Raw genomic sequence first — 22,851 nt, 5'->3', positions numbered from 1 at the left:
CAAGGTAACTCTATCCTTGTTTAAAAGCAAGTATAGAAATTTAGAAGAAAGGCCTTGGAAGTTTGGATACTCTTCTTGAAGACGTGATGGCTACTAGAAAAAATTTTTTTCCAAGAAAGGAATTTCAAATCCTCAGTAGTTGCAGGCTCAAAGGGTGAGTGGACCAAAACTTGAAAAATCATTGTTAGATCCCACGGTAGAGTAGGATCTTTCACAGGATGCCAGAGGAGGAAAATGCCCCAATGAAAAGCTTTACAAAACTTAGAAGAAGCAAGGGATGAGGAATCAATGCCAAAATGAAAATTGGATATGGTTGCTAACTGGACTTTTACAGCAGAAAAAAAATAGTATCTCTATCACCGAAAAGGGAAGCCAAAAAAATCAAGTACGACCACCAGTGGTGCTGTAAAAGGATCTGCCTTTGTTCAGCCAAAATAGAAAATATCTTCCATTTTATATATCTTGTGCTGAAGACCTAAGTGAGGAGACCAAAATATCTCTAACGGGAAGAAAGCCTGGGATATCTTGCCATCATCAGAAGTAGAGAAATCATGCGATTAGCTTCAGGCCCTATATGTCCAGGTGGGGATGCCCTGATGGGTGACAGAGCAGATCTGGGACCAGGTCCAACCTCATCGGAAGGACAACCCAGATGAGACCAAAGTAAGGTGAACCAGGTTTGTCAAGGCCAAAAGGGAGCAATGAGGATTAAAACTGAAAGCTTTCTGTAAGAACTTGGTAATTAGTAGTATAGGAGGAAAGGCACAGAAGACAGGAGGGCCAAGCATAGACAAGTTTGTCCCTGGGCGACTGTCTCTGAGGAGGGATCAAGGCAAAGTACCTGCTGCATTTGCTGTTAAAAAGGGATGCAAACAGCTCACAACAGAGGAGACCCCATTTGTGAAAGATCATGTCTGCCATTGATTGACTTAGAGACCACTCATGAGGCATCAGTAATAATCGACTGAGTCTGTCTGCTAATACGTTGGACTCCCCAGAACATGCATTGCTACCAAAAAACAGATGGCAGTGACTGCCCATTGCCACACCCCTCATCACTTCGACATAGGGAGTAGGACCTGGTTCCTACCTGTTTGTTGATGTACCAAACTACTGACATGTTGTCCGTTTGAACTGCAGTAGTCCCCAGAGGTAGAAAGCTACTGAGTTCTTGCAATACTAGAAGAACTGCTCTCATCTTCAACACACTGATATGCAACGTGCCTCCTGGGATGTCCACGTGCCTTGGATTGTTTGACCCAAATAATCCCCCCCCCCCCAAGCTGGGAGGCATCCGTGGTCAACATGTTTGGGGATGGAAGGATGAATGGACATCCTTGAGTAACATCTGAGGAGTGAGGGCACCAAAGCAGAGACTCCTTGCACAGTTGCAACAGTTTTACAGGAAGACAGAGGATTCTTGAGTAGTGACCAGTGAACTGCTAATGTCCGCTGCAATATCCTTATGTGGAAACAAGTCATGGGCAAGAGAGTTATTGTGGCTGCCACTGAACCCAATGCCTTCAGAACTAAACTGGCTGGAGGCTGAGATGTGGTCAGAATTTGTCTAACATAACAGATTCATTACCTTATCTGTTGTCAGATAAGCACAGGACATCCTTGTATTCAGACAAGCCCCAATGAATTCCAGCTTGGATTTCTGCATGTTGACAGTTATCCCTAGAGTTGAGACCAGCTGTAGGAAATAGTCTCTGGCCTGAATGAGTAAATGCTTGACTGAAGTGTTCACAAGGTAGTCACCCAGATACAGAAAAATCTGGTAACACTCCAGTTCTAGATGCGCTGCGACCACTGCCAAGCATTTGGTGAACATCCTGCAGGCTGTGGTGGGACCAAACAGGAGTAACCTGAACTGGTAATGACTGGCTCCCAGCCTGAAACATAGGAATTGCCTGGAGAGTCTGTCCCTTTTTATATGGTAGTATGTATCCTTCAGGTCCATAGAGCACATCCATGCATCTGCCTTCAAAAGAGGCAGGATGGAATGCATTTTGACCATCCTGAAATTCGTGTGCTTTACTGATTTGTTCAGAGAGGTCAGATCCAGAATAGGTCTCAAGTCACCTGTCTTTCTGAGTACTAAAAAGAAACTAGAGTAAAAGCCCAATCAGACTTGACTGGGGGGGACCTCTTGCAGGACTCTTTTTTGCAAAAGCTTTTCTATTTCATGGCCGCATCCTCCCTCTGATTGGGTGGAACATTAGGGAGGTAATGTATTTTCTTGGGAATTTCCGGAAAGGGAATGGAATATCCTCAGGATATGATCCTTAGCACCCATTTGTTGCTTGCGATAGCCTCCCAGGTTACTAGATGCAAGGAGAAATCGTCCCCAACTGCCTCCAGAGAAGAACAGTCAGGCAACTGTTCAGAATCACTGGAAGGGCTTGTCTTGACAGGTTTCCTGCGACCCCTGATTTTGCAGATCCCCTCAGCCACATAGGTGGCGTCTTCCATTTTGATTATTCTCCCCTCTGCCCCAGGGGAAAATTCTCACACAGTGTCCTGAAAAGGACCCTGCAACTTTTGAAACCACATTTTTTTTATTCCCATGCTGGTTCCTGAAGTCCTTTGTGGGGGTAGAGAAACATTCAGATGGCAGACAAGGTCTTTCCATCCTTCTCACTCCAGGAGAGAGTCTCACGAACAGTTCATTCAAACAAGGTGGAGCCATCAAAGGGGGGTGTTAATAAAGGCTGGTTTGAAAGGCTCTGCAAAAATCACACAGACTCATCCAAGCAAGATGCCTCATGGCAATGCCCAAACCGGCAGCCCTTGAGACAGGGGAATCTTCCACCCACAGGAAGGAGGAAGCGCATTTTTTAAAACCTTGAAGTTACTCTGTTACCCTTAAGAGAGAGAGAAAAACAAGAAAGAAAGAGTTTTTTTTTTTTTTTTTAATAGAAAAAGAGCGAGAGAGAGAGAGAGAAAACTAACCACAGAGAAACCTGGCTAACAGTGAAATGACCCAAGTTTAAACTAAGAAAAGTAAAGTAATTACACCAAGGACAACTATAGGTCTTGAAAAGTAGAGGAAGAACATAAGAGAAAAAGAGAAAAGAAAAACACTCACAAAACCCTAATAATTCGGAGGAAGCTCAAGAGCCAGGCAAACATGCTGCCGAAGCAAAGCGTGGCAAACAAGATTGGAATACATTGGGGGAGTAAGGCACTGTGGGTATAGGGAGGAGCTCAACTCAGGATGCTCAAGCTGTAAAAAAAGCAGCCGATCAGCTCCGAGGATCGGAACCAATATCCACAGGTTAATGAAATGAAGAGGACAATATCAGATAAGGTGCTGCACATAAAAAGTGGGAATAATAACTCTTTAATGCAATGATGCTTTCTGTAATGTCTTTAAATGTCAACAGTCTCACAGATAAATACAAAAAAGAGAGTAGTGAGCTACATTAAAAAACGTAGAGTGCAAATAGTTATGTTGCAGGAGACACTTAGAAAGAACTGAACATGTGAATTTGATAAAGAAAGGTTTTCAGGATGGTTATTCATCTGAATACCTGGGACAAAGGAAGATCGTACTTATATTAATTGCTAGAGAAGCTCCAATAGTGATATAAGAGAATAAAAAAAGATAACAATGGCAGATTTGTAGTGCTAACGGGCTACTAGCAATGAAGGAGGACTACACTGGCATGTATTTATATTCCACCTAAAACTGCTACAATGGAGCTTAAGAAAATTCTTGGAGAAATAATCAGTTTTCAGCAAGGAATATTATTTACAGGTAGGGAAAGGAATGTGATTTGCAGCAGTAAAGATGTGTATGGGGACCAAAAGGGAAAGTACAACAAAGGACAGTAGATTTTTGAATCATTTATGAAAATATTTGGCATGGAATATGTGAATTCAATAACAGGAGTTCAGAGTGAATTTACATATTATTCCACAAGATATAAAAACTTTGCTAGCCTAGACAGAATTTACATTTCACAAGAACGTGTGCATTTAATTGAAGGTATTGATACGCACCCAATAACTATTTCAGATCACACAGCAATAATAACTACAATAAAAACGCAGGATAATGAAATAAAAATGAGACATTAGCACTTTCCCACCTACCTGCTGAAAAGAGAGGAATTTAAGGAATGGGTAGCAGAGATTATTTCTGAGCTATTAGGATAGAAATTTCTTCTGAAAATATAGTTAGGGGGAGGGATAAAATTAAGGTGAAGTTTAAAAATTAGGTGGAAATAAAAGAAAGGGAGCTATGGTTAAGAAGTAACAAGAATTGTTAAGAGGGAATGACAAATGTTTAAGTATTGTAGAATAGGGGGAATCTCACAGAACAAGAGGAACAACTATAGAATGCTAAGCAGAAAATAAGGGATTACCTCGATAATATGCACGAGTTTGGAAAGACTGCTGTTAAGGTACGTTTTTTTATAATGACAGTAGAGCACAAAAACTTTTAGCACAATGACTCAGGCAACAGACAGCAGGAAAGGGCTGTTACCAAGCTTAGGGAGCCTATAACGAGGAAGGTGATGAGAACCTGTAAAGGTATTAGAAACATTTCAGAAATTCTAAGAAAGTCTGTATGAAGCAGAGAAGTAAGGAAAGCAAGAAAAGATACAACTGGAAATGTTTTGGAAGAATTAAATATGCCAAGATTAGAGGCAGATGAGGCTCAATTACTAATGGTTAGGACAGGAGGCGATGAGAAAAATTGTGATGTATAACAACCTACAGGAAAGTCCCCAGGAATAGATAGCATTCATGTGCAAGTCTGGAAGCTAGTAGGGGAAAAACATTATAAAAATCTGAAGGATTTTAACAATATTTTAAGTGGAGAAGTACCACCAACATCCTGGAAGAAAGCAGTGGTAGCTGTAATACCTAAAGAGGGTTCAGATCCATCAGACCCAGCTTCATATAAGCCCATGTCAATACCAAACCATGATTATAAAGTGTCCATGTCTATAACCGCTAAAAGGATGACAAAAGTAATGCCAAAATTGACAGATATGGACCAATGTGATTTTGTGGAGGGGAGGCAAATATTTGACAACATTAACAGAACACTGATGATCCAGAAGGAAGCAGAATGTAAGAAAATACCATCGTTGTCGGTGGGTCTTGATGTATATAAACCATCTGACAGAGAAAGCTGGGACTTTATGATCAGGGCAATGGAAGCATTTGCATTTCCTGAAAAAATTATAACGTTGATTAGAAGGGGATACGAGGGATCGGAAATGAAAATTAAAGTGGGTGGGGTCATCTCTGATGACTACTGCTTGAGCAGAGGCACCAGAAAGGGGTGTCCTCTTTCCCCATGGTTATTTGCAATATTTAGAACTACTGAAAAAGAAAATAAGGGACTCAGAAATTCAAGGATATAATTGGTATGGTAGTGAAGAAAAGCTGGATCTATTTGCAGATGTATATTTTATACCTGACAAAACCAGAGAGAGAGATTACCTTTTGAGACAGTTTCAAATCTTTTCGGGATACAAACATAATGACGTTAAAACAAAGGCAATAGCAGTAAATGATGTATCCACATACAAATTGGTTCAACAACATCTGTATTTATGGGGACATGATAAAATGAAGTATTTAGGAGTATGGATTAAAAATATGACTCAGGTGTGCCAGCTAAGGATGTGTGGTAAAAGACTAAACAAGAGATAATACAAAAACTGAAAAAATGTAAGCTTTGTTGTATGGCTACGGACAGTAAGATACAAACAGTGAAAATCTTTTTAGTCCCTTTTTTCTTATACACAAGTCAGGCATGTTTTTTTATCAACCAGAGGAGAAGTTGTGGATAGCAATTTATAAAGATCTGAAGGACTTTATCTGGGAGGGGAAGACATCAAGAGTCAAGTGAGATAAGTGGATTCTTCCAGCAGAACAGGGCGGATTGGGATTACACAATCTGAAGGGATATTTCAGAGCTACACAGCTACGGCTCCTAAACATAGCAAGCAAATCTATAATTCAAAGTAGAAACTGATGCTGTTTAAACAGGGGGAAAGCTCAAGAAACAAGGAGAGACTGGGCTTTTGGATACATGCCTTTAAGGAGAATAATAATAATCATACAGATTATTATATCCATAAAATAGCAGAAAGTATTCTAAGAATTAAGCCGACATGGGAATGGAGAAAGGAGATTCTGCAGATAGGGATGACTGCAATTAGAGATACAGACAACAGCCAAGAGGGTGTTGGAATTTATTGGAGAAAACTGGCAAAGGAACCAAGGTTTTGGGAGCAAATAACTAGAGAGGGAATGATATAATGGGAAGAGGCTAAGAATTTACTTGGACTGCAGGTTAGAGATTGCTTTCCCTATCGAGGACTGATATCAGAGTATAGGCAAAGAGAAAGAAACAGGGGGGTCCTAAACAGAAGATCAGCACTGGCAGAGTTTTTAGTAGAATCTAAAACAGAAGCTGCCTTTAAAAAAGGAATAATTAGTAGAGCATATAAAATACTACATGATGATAATAGGATCAATCAGAGGAGGTTAGAAAAGATTGGGAAGAGAGATTGTATAAGCAATTTACAAAGAAAAAAATGGGAGGATATATGTATATCTCCCAAATATGAAATAAAATCTACAAGATTTAGGATTTTTACTTGTAAATGTTTACTTAGGTATTTTTATACCCAAAGTAGACGCCAGAGAATTTTTCCTCAGATAAACAGCAAATGTTGGGAAGTGTGACTGGGAAGAAAGGGGTACTTTGGAACATATTTTCTGGGATTGCAACGGATTGGCAGACTTTAAGGATTCCCTGTGGGATGCACTGTCAGAGATGCTGGGTTGGCGGATTGGTGTGACAAAGGAGATGATTTTTATGTGCTCTGATACAGAATTGGAATTGCCTAGTCATGGTAAGGCCTTGCTGTGTCTAATTATGGTGGCTGCCAAAAAAGCAATTACTAGAAAATGGAAATCAAAATCTAAACCAACTACATTAGAAGTCATGAACATAGTAACAGAGATAAAACTGGAATTGAGAGCTTTATAAAAATGTTGCAGCAAACTACACACAAAAAAAAATGGGAACTGTGGGAACAATATGTATAGGGAAGGATTGATGTTTAAAAGATGGCAGGACTTAAATGAGCTATGTAAAGTTTGATCATTATTGAGCAGATTATAAGTGATGTATAATGTTTGCAACTGGGTGCGTGTCAGTATGGTTTGTGACGCAAAACTACTGCAACTAGGATTGTACCAGCGTGGTTTGTTTTCATTTACATAAACGTATGATTGCTTTCAATTTAATAAAGATGTTTCTTCTTTAAAAAAGGGGGCAGGAATTGAATAATTTATGTAATGTTGCTTAGGTTATATGATATATAGCAGTGTATGCGAAGTATAATGTTTGTTAATGTTAATTTGTTAATACAGTTTGATTACTTTTGAATAAATATAAATTTGCCTATGTCACAAATGATAATTAAATAAAGGTGTTTTTTTAAAAAAAAAAAGGGGGGGGGGGTAATCCTCAGAGTTGCCGGACATGGTTTTATTTCAATATTTTTCGAAATTACCAAATGTCATTTCACTACACAGTGTAGCTGTGTTGCAGAAAAAGATTGGAATTACTACATTTAAGCAGTGACTGGTTTGTTTGTTTACTCAAATGGATTGGACCCATTTGGATCAGGTCATTATAAAGGGAAAATACTGAGATGTCTCATGTAAAATTGATGCCATTGTTGTCTTTGCAATGCAAAAGCAGTTGTGAGAGAACAACTTCTGGAGTTTCATGGAAATTCTGCAACAGCCTTTGCTGGCATGCCTACACAGTTCCTGCCTTTGAAAAGATACATCAGTGGTGATGGGGACAGCGCCATAACCACAGGGCAGATTGCCATTACCTACAGTATGTAAGGGGGGGGGGGGCAGAGAGATAGTAATGTACGTTATGTCACTAGCTCTACCCAGTCAGGCCATACCAAAAGCATCCTGGCATGCAAGACTAGCATATACAACACTGCAGATTGCTCCACTATACCACCCCTTATCAAATGCCACTGGTGCAGTCCCAGCCCTTGGGAACTGTACTGGGGACTGCAGCTAAAAATGGTGCAGCCAACTACTTACAAAGACCTGGGGTCATATGAATTCAGGGGGGGGGGGGAGTCTGGTCTCAGCAGGTTAGAGTTAAAGGACAAGTCTCAGAGAAAGAATTTAAAAGTCACTGTGGTTCTAGAATGAGAAGTTCTAACTATACCAAGTACATAACGGAAAAATTCCCTGTTTGGATTTATACAGTAAAATTAAGTCTAAGAACTGATAAAGCATAAACATTTATCATATCAGACAAGGACTTACTTATTGAGACGCCTAGAATTATTGGCTTAAGTATATAGAAGATAGCAAAAAGGTATTTTTGACCATGATTTTTCAAAACACAATCTGCAACAGAGCTCAATTTTTAGCTGCTATGAGGAAATGTTACCAGAAGCACCTACAATTCAAAATGAGGCATTCTGCTATCATGAAGTTCTTTTTATCCTGATAAAATAAGTTATTTATGGAATCAATAAGATCAACAAATACAGCTCAAGATTTTAAACCAGGAATGGGAGAGGAAAATTAAAATTCTGAATATGAACATGACAGATTCAAGCAATGCAACATTTGCCAGTTACAGTGCTGGATGATCAGCAAGATCATTATCTGCAATATGCACAAGGTTTCCAAGAACGTACATTTTTTTTCTAATGTGGGCAGATGGAATGGTAGGAGTCAATGATGACAGATGGTAGTGTTCTTTGTGAAAACAAGGATACTCTGTTAATTAATCTGTGTCAATAAGTCACTGCTGCTTCAAAGTTCTTGTGGAAAGTAGACTATTTCACTTGTAGCCTACATATAATCTTTTAGACTTCATGAGTTATTGAACAGTTATGTATTCTAATATTACAACTGTCTGTTGAAGTATAACACCATGTTCTTTACCTTGATATGTTTGACTGATAAAAGATTTATATAAATTGACCCCTAATAGCCACTCCTAATAGAAGCTCATGTTTTTAACCAAAAGGGAATGCTTTCGACTTTCATCTTCCATGCAAAACACTTACAGGACTGGACTTTGTTCTTTACATACTGAATTTGTTAGTTTCAGCTATATCTCTATTACACCTTATGATGGGCTAGCCACCCAGCAGTGTGAATCTTGGCTCTAAATGATTGGCACTGTTGAAGTGACACCCCAACCTCATGCACAAAAATGTGAAAAGGAGTTTTTACGTGGGTGGGTGGATGGATGGATGGATGGATGGATGGATGGGCTATTGTGCAACTCCACCTCTTTCAGTAATAGATAGGACATGTTTTTTGGCTGTGGAAGGGCAATGGTAATGAGGTCTGCATTTGATGGCAAGGGTGAAATGTAGCATGTTAACTCGAAGAGTCTTGCACACTGCTGATGTAAGATTGGTTAGACCAACAGGGAAGCCACTGAGTTTCTCGACTCAGTGGGTAACTGCTGAGAAATAAAGTGTTGTTGACTAGTGAATTGTGATTTGCCATTTTAACTGTAGTGCAAGAAATATGGGATTTTCACAGCTGAAATGCGGAGAAACAAAAGTGTGCTCATCATGTTAAATGACATCTGCTGCTGTGTGAACAGTTACCCTTGTTATATAGCGGATTTTGTTTTTTTCAAGGTAAAGACAGCAAATTGTTTCCTAATAGTGGACAAAGATAATCTGAAACTAACTAGATGCTCTAGAGTTGGAAATATGAACCGATTACAGAATTACATGTAGAGTAACCTGGCTGTGACTATCATAATATTAGGTTAGCATTACACCCAGTCAGTGTGTTTGATAAAATGTTTTGAAGGGGACATACCAGAAAGGAATTATTTTTGTGTCTTCCTTTCAGAAAGAAAGGGATTCATGGGACTGTAACTTCTAGTTGATTCCCCTTTCAGCTGGGAACAGGCCAAACTTATCAAGAAGCAAATACAAATAAAATGACAACAGTCTCAGAACTACATGATGCTTATTTAACTGTTGCTAAGATCATCACAGCAAACGATGGCTTATATATATATATATATATATTAATGGTTTAGACTGGATATATACTTTATCCAAGACTTCATGCATGACAAACTCGAGCTGTTCCTCAAAGGTGGACTGTATATGACGGTATTAATCAAATACTAATGGGTTATTGCTGCACTGTCAAGAGGTCATATCAGAGATCATAAAATCAGCAACTGAAGCTCAAGAAAGTGATCACATAAACATGATGGAAGCTTAAGGCTTTCGGCTTTTCCCGGTTAGGGGTCGCCACAGCAGAACTCCAGTCCACTAATGATTGGCAGTGGATTTTTACGGTGCTAAGTTACCAGCCCGACGCCCAGCCTTCAAAGAAGGCACACCCATTCACGCACGCACCTACCTGCATGTCTTTAAATGTCACTCGATCGCGGGGAGGACATGCAGACTCTACACATAAGGCGGTCAAGCCAAGAATCGAACAAGAGTACCTCTTGCTGTGAGGCGACAACGCTAACCGCTGCACCACTGCGGCTACTACATTAACATGATGGAAGCTACTGTCTGAAAACTGAAAGGGTATTCTTATCAACTGTGCTTCGTCATGGAATTACACTGATGAAGGCCTATTACCATTTTATTAACCCTCACAACAGACAAGACACCATTCTGTTGGTTATATACAGACTGGATGGTTCGGAGGAGGGCTCCTCTTAACAAGGAATCAGAGGAGGGCTCCTCTTAACAAGGAATCAGATGACATGGAAATTTGGAGCTTTACTGAAGTTTATACGTTTTCAAGCAATTGTCAGGAAATAGTGTATTTGCCTAGATTATATAACATATGGCAATAAATCCATAAAAGCATTTATGAAGTAAGATAAAAGTGATGCTTTTTTTCATACACAGAAGGGCTTTCCTGTTTAGCAACATCTGGAGAAGTACTGAAACCCAGAAATGAAGTTATCATATGGCAACAGTGCAGACAATATTCGTAAAGCAAGTAATGAAAGCATTACCATTAGATAGTAACACTGAATAATACCGCATTCACTACATCTTTTTAAGGTTTACTTGTACATAACATTTTAAAGTTAAAGTTAAATGCAAAAGTAAAAACAGACAGCTACTGATGTAGTTGCTGGATGGAATATGGGTAGCTGCTACATTTGTATGAATCTTGGAATGCAGGTTGACAGGAACATTTATGCATTTTTAACAAATAATGCACACTAAATGCAAATTCCAGCATTTAAATGTTAACTGGATCTCTGTACTGGCTACACGTGCTAGTTTTCTTTACTTTGCTGACTCTGTAAGAGAGAATGTCCCAAAGTGCCTAGGTAGCCACTTCCCACTAGTCTAAATAAAATGAAGAAATTAGTCTAGTTACCATCTTCCTGCATTTTCACTTTTTTATAATTATGAACTTCACATATAACTGGATATGTTTACAGAAAATGTGCTACTTTTTCTGGCATTTTACCATTTTAGTCTAGCAGGCTCAGAGGCAACTTCTTCAACAAATGTAACAACAAAACTCAGAGCGCTGATGGTCAGGCTGCAAAATACCTTTGATTCCCAATTTCTTGTCTCCTCTACTTCCAAACACCAAGCACAGCAGAATACATGCCTTCTGGAAATACTGAATACCTGTCTTTGCACAACACAAGACACGTCTGAATGTACAAATGAAGTTGCCACAGGTGGCTTACCTTCACTCCCTACCAACCAGAGTTCAAACTCCCTCCTTAATTGTAGGGTTTAAATTTAACTATTAAGGTGGGCAATTCTGGGGACCCTTTTCAACCACAATTCACACCAGTATACGTATATGTCGAGTACAGAAACAGTGGTTTGCAATTTAGGAATAACATGGTGGAATTTATATACAGTAGCAGCTTGTTTAATTTCTATACGGTATATCTGCAAAGGAAAGACAATCCTGAGACAATTTTTCATTTTATCAGGTAGTCATAAATTAAACAAGCAAGTCTGAAAGGTCTGCACCTCTGTAAATTACAAATCCAAGAACAATGAAATGACAATAGTATCCTCCCCCCAAGAGTCCAAGTTAATAGGATTTTTGCTCATCAGCACAACTTTTAGTTACCTTGATAAAGTAATCTGCTGGGCATTTTATCACCCCAATGCTCTGAAAGCTGACAATTAATGATGGATTCATGTAACATCACACTGTTCTCACCTTTTCATACTAAGCAGTTCTAAAGGCTGTCGAGCTGCCAACCTCTCAAATTCATTCCTCATGATTTCAGTCTGCAAAAGAAAAAAAAAAGAAGTCTCCATTAAACAGTTTTCATCAAAAAGCTGAAACAGTTACAAATTTACAGAAACCAAAAATGAGGATCAACTTCACAGAGAAGAACTGCTGCAAAGGAGGTTACATGTTGTCCTTCAGATCAAAGCAATAAACTACAATGCAGTTCCGCCCAGATAGAGAGCGTCATTACCTAGTCAGATGCACAGCTAACCCCAGACTGTTCCAGAAAGTCTGTTTAATGCAAGAGACAGACCAAACAGACATGCACAACAATGTGGGATTCACAAACAACTCATACAAGTGAAGTTATGATCAAGCTGCTTTCCATCTCATTACTACTTATATGCCAAGTATCGCAAACTCTGCTTTGGAAAGATGTTACGTCAGATAACTATCTGACCAATTCTACATTACAGTGAGCAATAATACTGCACTACACAATGCATATTTCAGCTTGGAGCTCTTTTACTGTACTACCCATGGCAGTCTCAGTCAGTAATAATATGAAACTGTTCCATTTTCCAAGGAACATACCACCACCTCCTAGCATCTGCCAGCTTCTTCTATCACAGCTGAAGACAAGACAACCTCAGGGTATACACTGACATCACCCGTTCAAGAATTCAGACTGCCATTCATGGTTCTAGACAAACCAGTACTGCTGAGTAGTGCGCACTTGCAATGGCATCATTAAATGCTGCATTTATACAAAAATACAACAGGTAGGCTGGAATACGTTTCTTTTCCTTGTGCCTATTGAGTGATGAGATGGGGGGTTACTGGTGGGTACTGAATCCTACGTTGGACAGTCTGATTAAGTCACTAACTGGAGAATGAATGTATGGCTGAACAATGGATTAATGACTTGCTCCATTTAGCTTAGTGCTTCAAATCCTCCTTCCTCTCCAATGTGTAACAGAGTATCATACCATACTTCCCAAATGACTAGACCACTGTCTAATACCTAAAACCCAATCAGTGTCCTGGATCTAAAATGTTAGACTACTTCATTCTAACCTTGACTCAATCAACACATTGCTTGAAAATGCTGATACTGCCGACTTAAGAAGTGTGAACAACAGAAGTGGGGGATTCATTGCTCTACTCATGTCAATAAACTTCTAAGATAAGCAGGATGTGCACTTAACTGAGAAAAAGAGCAGCTCAATAAACAGTCCTTTCCATCCTGGATGATTCTTGGCCATTCAAAGCCATATCAATGGTCTTACAATCTGAAATGTCATAGAGTCACTAATTTTCATCAATTTTCTTTCCAGTTATGTTTTATTAATATTTCCATTCATCTTTGATCCGTCTTACTACTTTCCTACGAAACCAAAACAACAGCCAGTCACTCCACCAATACAGTTTGGTTCAGATTACTGAAGCCAGAACATCACATTTCTTCCATGATTTACTACATAGTTCTTGCATATTAATATCATTTTAAACCACTCCACCACATATCTTGTCTTCTTAATTTATACTATTTTCCAGCCATTTATTTAATATCTTAAATATTCATTTTCATTCATCTCTTTATATTATCAATAATTTAACCTGTCTACATTCATGGTGCCAATTCCTCCATTCTTTAGTTTCTTCTAATTCAACTGTAACTTCTTTTACCAAGTATTTATTAGTAATTTCAGATATTCTTTGCACTTTCCATTTTTCTCCCTCTACTTTTAACTTTATCATGCACTATTAACACATTTTTCTACAACCTCCATACCTTTTTGCTTAGAATACCTTTTTTGTCTAATACTACATCCATCTTCACTTTCATTTTCACTTCTTTCCATAAGAATTGCCCATTCATTCATTTTTATTTATAATTTTCTTTCTAGTTCCCTTACTCGGTCAAAAACCTTGTTCTCTTTTTCATGTCTTTTCATAACTTCCACACAGTCCATCTCACTTTTACTTTTTCTACTGCTCTAAACATTTTTATATTTTGCTTATACACCACACACCAATGTGTCCAATTGGGCGTAATACATCCTTAGTGTCAACATTTTCCTCAAAATGTTTTCCTTTCTTCTTTCACTTAATCCTATTTACTAACCTCACCAGTTAATATTTTCATTTATTTTTCCTTCCTCTATTATCTTTTTGTCAGCTATTCTAGCGCATACTGCAAAGTGATCCAGAAATGCAGCCATTTTCAACCCCTACCACTTCTTTCATATTTTTTGAATGTATCATGTTCGATTTCATTTTTTTAAATTTCCCTTCCCAATTCTCCTTCATTTTCAACCCTCCACATTTTTTGTTTTTTCAGCTTAATATTTAAAGCTAATAACAATAGATTTGTTACAAAAATATACAGATGAGAAATTCCGTTCCTGGGTATGTATCCATTAAGACAATTAGAAAAGTTATCAGTCACACACCCAGTATCATCAAACAATGACTAGCCTTCATTGCCTTCTGCAACCCCTCCACCTTATAACACACTCATGCCTCAAGAAGCGGACAGCTCTCCCTCCCTAAGAGGGTGGGTTGAGGTAAATATTGCAGAAAGAACTACCACTTCACCAGATACAGACCAGTTTAACTCCAGCACATCCTATCACCCCCTCTGGTTCTGCTTACAACACTAGATTACTTTAACAGTGGCATTCAGGGGCAACCATAAGACCAACAGATAAAATGTTAATGTGTAAAGCTAACAAAGGAAAACAAATGTAAAATAAACAAGAAATCTTTTAAATTTTCCTAGATGTTTAGCATTAGCTGTGTACGTAACAAAAAGTTGGTCACCAAAAACTAAGACTTTGAAAAATATTATGCACATTATTACCCAGTTTCCAATTGTTATACAAGGGGAGGAATATCAGTGGACACCCCTGACAAGCAAAAAGAGCAAGAAACAGATTCTGATACACCTCCCACACATATGCACCCCATGCAAGAAGTACCAAATCCATCAGCAGCTACAGATGGTGAGGCTGAACCTACTATAAAATGAGTAGTACGACCATGGACTGCAATGAATTTTCAAACCATTGTAGACTCTCCCTCTCTTGTTTGAACACATTCTGCAAAATATGCAGAAATCTTAGACGAACATATACAATTGCAAAACCCTACTAGTGAAGACCTGAGCAAGCAGTATTAAAAGCCTCCACACCCCCTGATGTTTTAGAAAAACATGGGAAAAATCAAATATAGGTGATAACATTCCAAAGCAAACAGATAATGACATTTTAGCTGCTAGAAATAACATTAAATGCCATTACTACAGCATGCTCCCTATCCCTGATTGGGTAAGAATTAAAGCTATTGTACAGAAAGAACACAAGTGCATTGATGCATATTTGCAATCCATGACAAATGTGTTTGAAGCCTTCTCTGGACATCCAGAGCCTATAGAAGGTGCAGTAGCCAGTTGGTTATCAGCAGTTTTTTCAGATGGCTTACTACCACCTATACAGCAACAAATTAAAAAGGTTTGTTTAAACTGGACAAGTTTAGGTATTAATGAAATTCTGACATCAAGCACAATATGTAGCAGGTGACATTCTTAGGAAGGAAAAAAAATTAAAGAAAGTTTGTAGACATCCAGCTCCAACAGTCTGATACCAACAAAAGAAGACTGGGAAGAGGTAGATTCCTATTTTTCCAAAAACAATACCCGGGATGATATCAGCAAAATTACTACCTCCCTGCTTTAACACTGTCACTACAAGGTGTACCATGTTTAAATGCTTGTTTTAATTGTAGTCAGACCGGGCAGTGGTGAAATGAGTATCCACTGTATGGACAAAGCAAGTGAGTTTGCCAAATGTTCAAGTACTAGAGCAGACTGAAAGAAGCCCTCTTGTCTGGAACACTACTTGACAGCCACCAGTGTTAGAACAGCCATGAGCATGAAAAAGAAGTTATGTACTCACCATAATGTTCCATCTGAGTAGTTATACTTCATTTTTCTGCAACCTGTGGGTTTAAGTAGGTTGGCTGTGTGGGTTAATATCCAACTGGTATGATCTCAGGAACTCAAGGTAATCGCAGGTGTCGAGGCTGGAGGAACCATCGGCACCGAACCCCGAGCTCAGAGGATCCACAGATCCATAAAGCCCAAAACTGCAGGCCGGATTGGGGAAGGAGAAATTGGATGAAAGAAGGGCATGGAGGTCCCCCCTCCAGAGGGAGAGGGGCCTGGCAAGACTCCCATTTGGATTTGTGTCCGAATAAAAATCCTCATCATCCTGTCCATATCCAACTCCAAAAGACTCCGAGTAGAGGGTGAGGAGGCGACCAATTCTGATCTGGCTGGTCATTGCGACAACCTCGACAAAGGCCTCGGATCCAAGGGCTCCGTCAGCTCCTGGGAGAACCTCGGGGAGTGGAGCAGAGGAGATGTAGGCCTAGCCACTTTGAAAGGCGGGCTAGGGAAGGGCTCCTGCTCTGGAGACTGCCTGCGGGGCCTATCCCCTCTCTTCTCTCTGTCCTTATTATTCTTGTCCTTTCCTCTGGCCTCCTCTTCAACAGGTCTAGTGGGAGGTTGAGCAGCTGCTGGAGGAGCTGAGGCCGCTGCATCTAAGGAAGAAACTGGTAGAAGGCCCTTTGCCACCAGTTTGTCCCTCCGTTCCTTTAAGGCCCTGGGGTTAAACCCAGCGCACACTACACTGTACTGAAAGATGGGGAACACCCAGGCAAATAACACACAGTTTGTGGCCACTGGCCAGTGAAAGCTTATGGCCACACTCTGCATTTTTTAAAAGTAGGCTTTGGCTGATCAGCAGTACTACTAACCCACACAGCCAACCTACTTAAACTCACAGGTTGCAGATAAAATGAAGTTAACTACTTCAGATCCACAGTTGTTTCCCTTGGTACCAACTGACCACAAAGGTCCTTGTGTCAATGTTAAAGTGCAAAATTCATTTATCCCATTTCTCGTCGATGCAGGAACTACTAAATATATGACTACTTCAGCAAACGCTGAACACCTTCCACTTAAATATATGAAATGAGGTGAGGGCATGTCCGGAGTTCCTTTAAACTACCCAGAAACAAAACCTGTTCCTATTCAAAATGGTCCCCTAAAACTCAAGAAGCATGCTTTTATTGTAGGAAATTCTGTCTCCTTAAATCTATTAGGTACAGATTTACTATGTAAATTGTGATGCACTGTTTGTTGAACACCAGATGGTTTACTTCTAGACATTCTAATAAACCGTTAAGATTTTAAATCAGATGATATTTGTACATATGAAGATGCCCTTTTTGCTATTTTAACATAAGATCAAAACACAGAAAATGAGGATTTGGAAGAATTAAAAAAAATAATCCTTCCACAGCTCAGGACTGCCCAAGAAAATGAGGCAAGGCTAATGAAAGACAGAGAACCTGTACATACCTCTCAACTGACCAGATTTTTGTAGCATGTCCAGATTTTTGCTTCATATTTTGACCTCTTCCTCATAAAGTTTGTGATTTTCTGTCAAATCATTAAGGATTAAAGTAATTGAATAATGACAAACATTTTGATTTCAGACTTCCAAGCCTTCAGAAAATGCATACTAATGCAAAACCATTTATTCTAGTAATTTTCTAAGCTTCCAAGAGCATATTTTAAAATCTTTTCCTATTTTGGGGCCCCCCCCCATTACTTCTGGATTTGTCCCAATTTCTTGCCTTAAGAGGTTGAGAGGTATTTGAACCTGTTATTTCTGCATTATTACAACAAGGCATCATTGTCCCTACTCGCAGTGCTTGGAATATTTTACCAGTTAAGAAACTAGGGAAAAAATGTGTATTTGTACAAGATTTAAAAGCACTGAATGCAAGAACAGAACCAACATTTCCAAACATCCCAAACCCAGCAGCAATACGGAGTTCTACTACATCAGATGCCTGCACATTCAGACAGCCAGTATCCGTTTGCCTTTACATATAGAGGGCAACAGTACACAGACTAGATTACCACAAGAGTATGAGGAATCACCCACCCTTTTCTCTAGCCAAAATTATATTTCCCTGTGGGTCTACTCTAATTCAATATGTAGATAATTTGCTTGTAGCTTCAAAAACTCAGATTAACTATAAACAAGAGACCACTTTTCTTTTGGCTCAGTTAGCAGAATTAGGATTAAAAGTAAATAAAGAAAAATTAGTTATCATAGTCGCAAGCTCAGTTCTTGGACATGTAACCAACAGGTGCTGGACAGATTTTCCCTTCATTTACTGTTGCAATAAAAACTGTACCATGCCCTACTACATTAAAATAGTTGCAAGCCTTCCTGGGACTAAAAGGTTACTGTCAACAGTGGATTTTTTTTCCCTACCTAAAGCAAGACTACAAAAATTGGAAGTCATTAGACAACAAGTTATGTTATTCTAACAGCAGAATTCTAATGCAGCAGTAGTGAAACCTTTATTAGAATTGTTAAGGAAAGATACCCCTGAACCTTTAACTCTGCAGGACTGTCCTGAAGAAACTTTTGTACATTACAAAATTACTTTTAAGTCCTCCTGCACTTGGGTTACTAAATTATTCTAAGGAATTTCTCTTGTAATGTAGTGAAAGAAATATAACTTTCAGATTATTAGCACAACAGAACTGATGGTTATACACCTATTGCTTACTTCATCACTCATCTTGATCCTGTAGCTGCATCCCTCCCCCAGTGTTTTAGGGTGGTGGCTGCGACAGCACACATCATAGAAATGGGGGCTGCTCTATCGGCCACAAGACATACGTAGCAGCTCCACATTCTGTTGAGGCTTTGTTTCTGAGTACAACTCAATACCCATCTGCAGCACATTTGTCTAAATATGACTTGTCTTGACCTAATAATTCCTCTTTACAGATTCTTCGGTATCCACCGCTTAACCCTGGTTTTCAATTCTTACAGCAGACAAAGGAGAACCTCATGGTTGTGTAGTTGCTAATATTATGGTTCCTCCTAGGTCAAATTTGAAAGATGTTCCTTTGAGAACCCAAATCTAATGTTTTTTGTGGATGGCTCCTGTTTTTGAAGAGAAGATGGTGAACTAGCAACATTTTCTGTTGTACACAAAACAGAATTTTACTAACTTGGCAATTACTTGGAAATGTGTCTGCTCAAGCAGCTAAGCTCGTAGCCCTTAGGGAAGCCTGTAAGACTGGCACAGATCACACAGTAACTATTTCCCCATCTTCTCATTATTGCTTATGGAATAGTAAATGATTTTGGAACAATTTGGAGAGCCTGAGTTATTTAGCAGGGAAAGTCATTAAAATTGCGTTTTTTGTTAATGAACTGTTAGATGCTTTATTATTACCAAGAAGGATTGATGTGGTAAAATGTGCTGCACATAAGATCAATGACTCTTTTATAACAAAGGGGAATAGTTTCGGAGATATCATTGCAAGGCAAGCTGCATTGTCTTATCCTGTTCAGGCTAGATTTTTGCAGCATATAACTAACAAAGCACTGAGAAAACAGATTTCCACTGACTGGTATGCCCCTCATCTTTAAGTTGTTGCTCAATATTTTGTAAATACTTGTGTAGTTTGTTTAGAGCATGATGACCATTTTGTTATCTGCAGTGAGATTTTACCAGGCTTCATCAACTGCATAAATTTAGATATGCATTAATCATTCTTGACATATTTTTCTGGATTGGTAGAAGAAGCATATCCTTGTGTGAAAAATGATGTTAGAAGAGTAGCTGAGAAACTCCTCATCGAGTTGATTGCAAGATTTGGAACTTATTGCTGTACTTAATCAGAAAAGGGTACACATATTAAATTGTCAAATTCATGATTTTACAAATCTGCTGAATGTACAATTGCAGTTTCATTGTCCCTATAAACTGCAAGCCTCAGGGATAGGCAAAAGAGCTAATTAAAAGTATTTAAAAAAGTCTATTAGCCAACGTTTGTGAGGAAACCAGCTTCAAGTAGCCCAAATCTTTGCTATTAGTTTTACTTAGTATGAGAAGTGCAGTTAGTACCACTGGAAAATTGTCCCTTCATGAAATCCTCATGGGTAGACCCTTAATAATTCTGGTTATGCCCCTTCCCAGGAATTTAGAATTGCAAGATGTTGGGGTCTATACTCTTGTATTACAAATCTCTCTGCTCTACTTTGCAGAATTATCAAGTCTTTCTCCATGCAATCCAGTGACCTACAGAGTAGGGCAATCATGACTTGCAGCCTGGAATCTTTGTCTACATTGAAGTACACTCAAGAAGAAACTCAGTCCTACATGGAAGGAACCACATTTGGTTTTGCTCACAGCTGCTACTGCCATCCGTTGTGAGGGCTTCCGCACCTAGATCCATGTGTCTCATGTCAGTAAGACCCTCCCTTGTGACAAGTACATCTGACATTCCACATGAACCAGCAGAACCAGACCAAAAAAAACAAAATTTATGATGGGGCTAGGGGGCAATGCATGGCAGCATTACACGAATATTACATTTGTGGAAATTAAGCTTATCCCTTGTTTCCTACAGACTCATCTGACTGTTGTTATAATGGTCATGTTTTTCCAGATTTAAGACATACAGCAGTTTTACCTGAAGGGATGATGCATAACGATCACAGGACAGACACCAAAAACAACCTGAACCCTAAGAGATGCCTGCTGGGTTTATCATAATACTATACAAAAAACTGCTTTTAAATGGCCTTACACGGATCTTGGTGTTGAGGATCATTTCTTGAGCAGGACTTATAATACCTGCTTATGGGGCAGTGAAGTCGATATGGAAGCTTAGAAAGTTATCAAACCATAGAAACTTTATATAATAGCACCTTTGAGTCTAAAGAATTGATTATCCAAGAACTGACTAATGTGCAGTGTGGTGCTACAAAGCTACAGGACACTAGATTTCACCCTAGATTTTAAAGGGAGTACGTGGATGGTCATCAAAACTGAGTGCTGCTCGTTTATTCCTGATTACAGATGGCACCAGTATAGTCACCGAGAAATAATTCAGAAAGTTGCTGAACTTTCACATGCTAAAGAAGCTAACAGTTCCCAATGGGCATGATTACCTAAAATACCTCCTCCCCATCAGGAGAAAAACCACTACAATCTTATTTTAATGCCTTTTTCTCTTTATGGTAAAAGCTTGCATTTTAAAGTTATTAGAAGAAGCCAGAAAAAAAAGTTACACTGCAAATTGCATAAAGTTGATTCAATACTGCTGACCACAACTGGTAAGAATCATAGTACAGAAGTATTGATAAGATTTTAATAAAATATATGCTATATATATATATATATATATATATATATATATATATATATATATACATATATATATATGATATATATATACATATATATATATATATATATATATATATAGATAAATATATCGATATATATATATATATATATGATATAGATATATATATATATATATATAGATATATATATATATATATATATATACATATATACACACACACACACACATACACACACACACAAGGGATCAGGGGAATGTGAAAATAAATGTAGACATATAAAATGCATAATTCATTTACAGTGAACAGAATATTTGTTCCATCAAACGCAGGCATTTTTTTTTCCAAATAAGATTATTTTTGAAACAACTGCATAAAAATTGTTAATGTCAGGGACAAAAGGAAACTGTATGTGAACAGAGTCAGAGTAAGTGAAAAAAAGTGTCCGTTCATCTGAGGACCTGTAACCACTGTTTAATCATAAAGAACTACTATGATCTGAGCATTGGATGGGAAAACAGAAAGGGTGAGGCAAACAGAGATGGAAGAATGTTACTGTGTGTATTTCATTTTAATAGGCTTTCATTAACAAGTTGGATTCCTGAGGGTTTTTCAGTATGTATCTGATGATTTACTTCCTGATAAATATCAGAAAATGCCAGCATGGCAGAAACGTAGAACGTTCGGTTATGGAATTCAGAATTCATGCTTAATATGGAAAGTCATACGCAAAGATTCGAGAACTTGGTTAACCAATTAAAAATGAACAGAACAGCATTAATTTTGTCAGTGACTGTTCTAGGACTGTTGCTTTTAAAACAGAAAAGGTATGAAGAATGAATGGATTCCGTTGTTCGTGGAGACAGGAATTTGTTTTTTTTTTTAGTCTCCCACATACACATTTCTCTTTGCAATACAGGAAATTATTTTCTACTGAACTGTGTTGTGTGATAGTTATTTTGGACCACTTGGCTATAAATAAGAAAAAAAAAATAATTCCAGTTCATGCACATCTGTTCTGAATTGTACATTTAACACTCTTTTCAGTTGCATTCCTAAGTTCTGAAACTGTATTTCCATGTTGTTAGTGAATCCCTTTTTTTCTGCCACATTCATAAATCTGTCAGAAGTTTCAAAAGACACTTCAAAAAAAATATTCTGCCCCTAGACAAATCCATGTTCTTACATCTCTTAACTGGAACGCTAACAGTTGACCGAGACCTGGTTCAAGGCTCCAGAGAGCACCCCTGCACTACCAGGCTATAACTCATACCACACTTTTCAGCCATGTAACCTGGACCAAAACACCAAAGGTGGGGGTGTGTCCATATTCATTAAGGATATCCAC

General features: G+C 38.5%; 1 protein-coding gene across 1 annotated transcript in view; it reads right to left on the bottom strand.

The window, feature by feature from the left end:
* The window catches only part of BCAS2 (BCAS2 pre-mRNA processing factor), a 713,255-nt gene that overhangs the window by 549,440 nt on the left and 140,964 nt on the right, over window positions 1-22,851 (bottom strand). Inside the window, exon 4 of the mRNA XM_044076156.1 lies at window positions 12,232-12,302. Coding sequence (XP_043932091.1) covers window positions 12,232-12,302 — 71 coding nt within the window. The remainder of the gene's footprint in view (window positions 1-12,231; window positions 12,303-22,851) is intronic.

The sequence above is a fragment of the Protopterus annectens genome, chromosome 7.part0 (genome assembly GCF_019279795.1).
Source record: "Protopterus annectens isolate FY-2018-M chromosome 7.part0, PAN1.0, whole genome shotgun sequence".
Taxonomy (NCBI): Eukaryota; Metazoa; Chordata; order Ceratodontiformes; family Protopteridae; genus Protopterus; species Protopterus annectens.
This window is presented reverse-complemented; position numbering and strand designations above follow the sequence as displayed.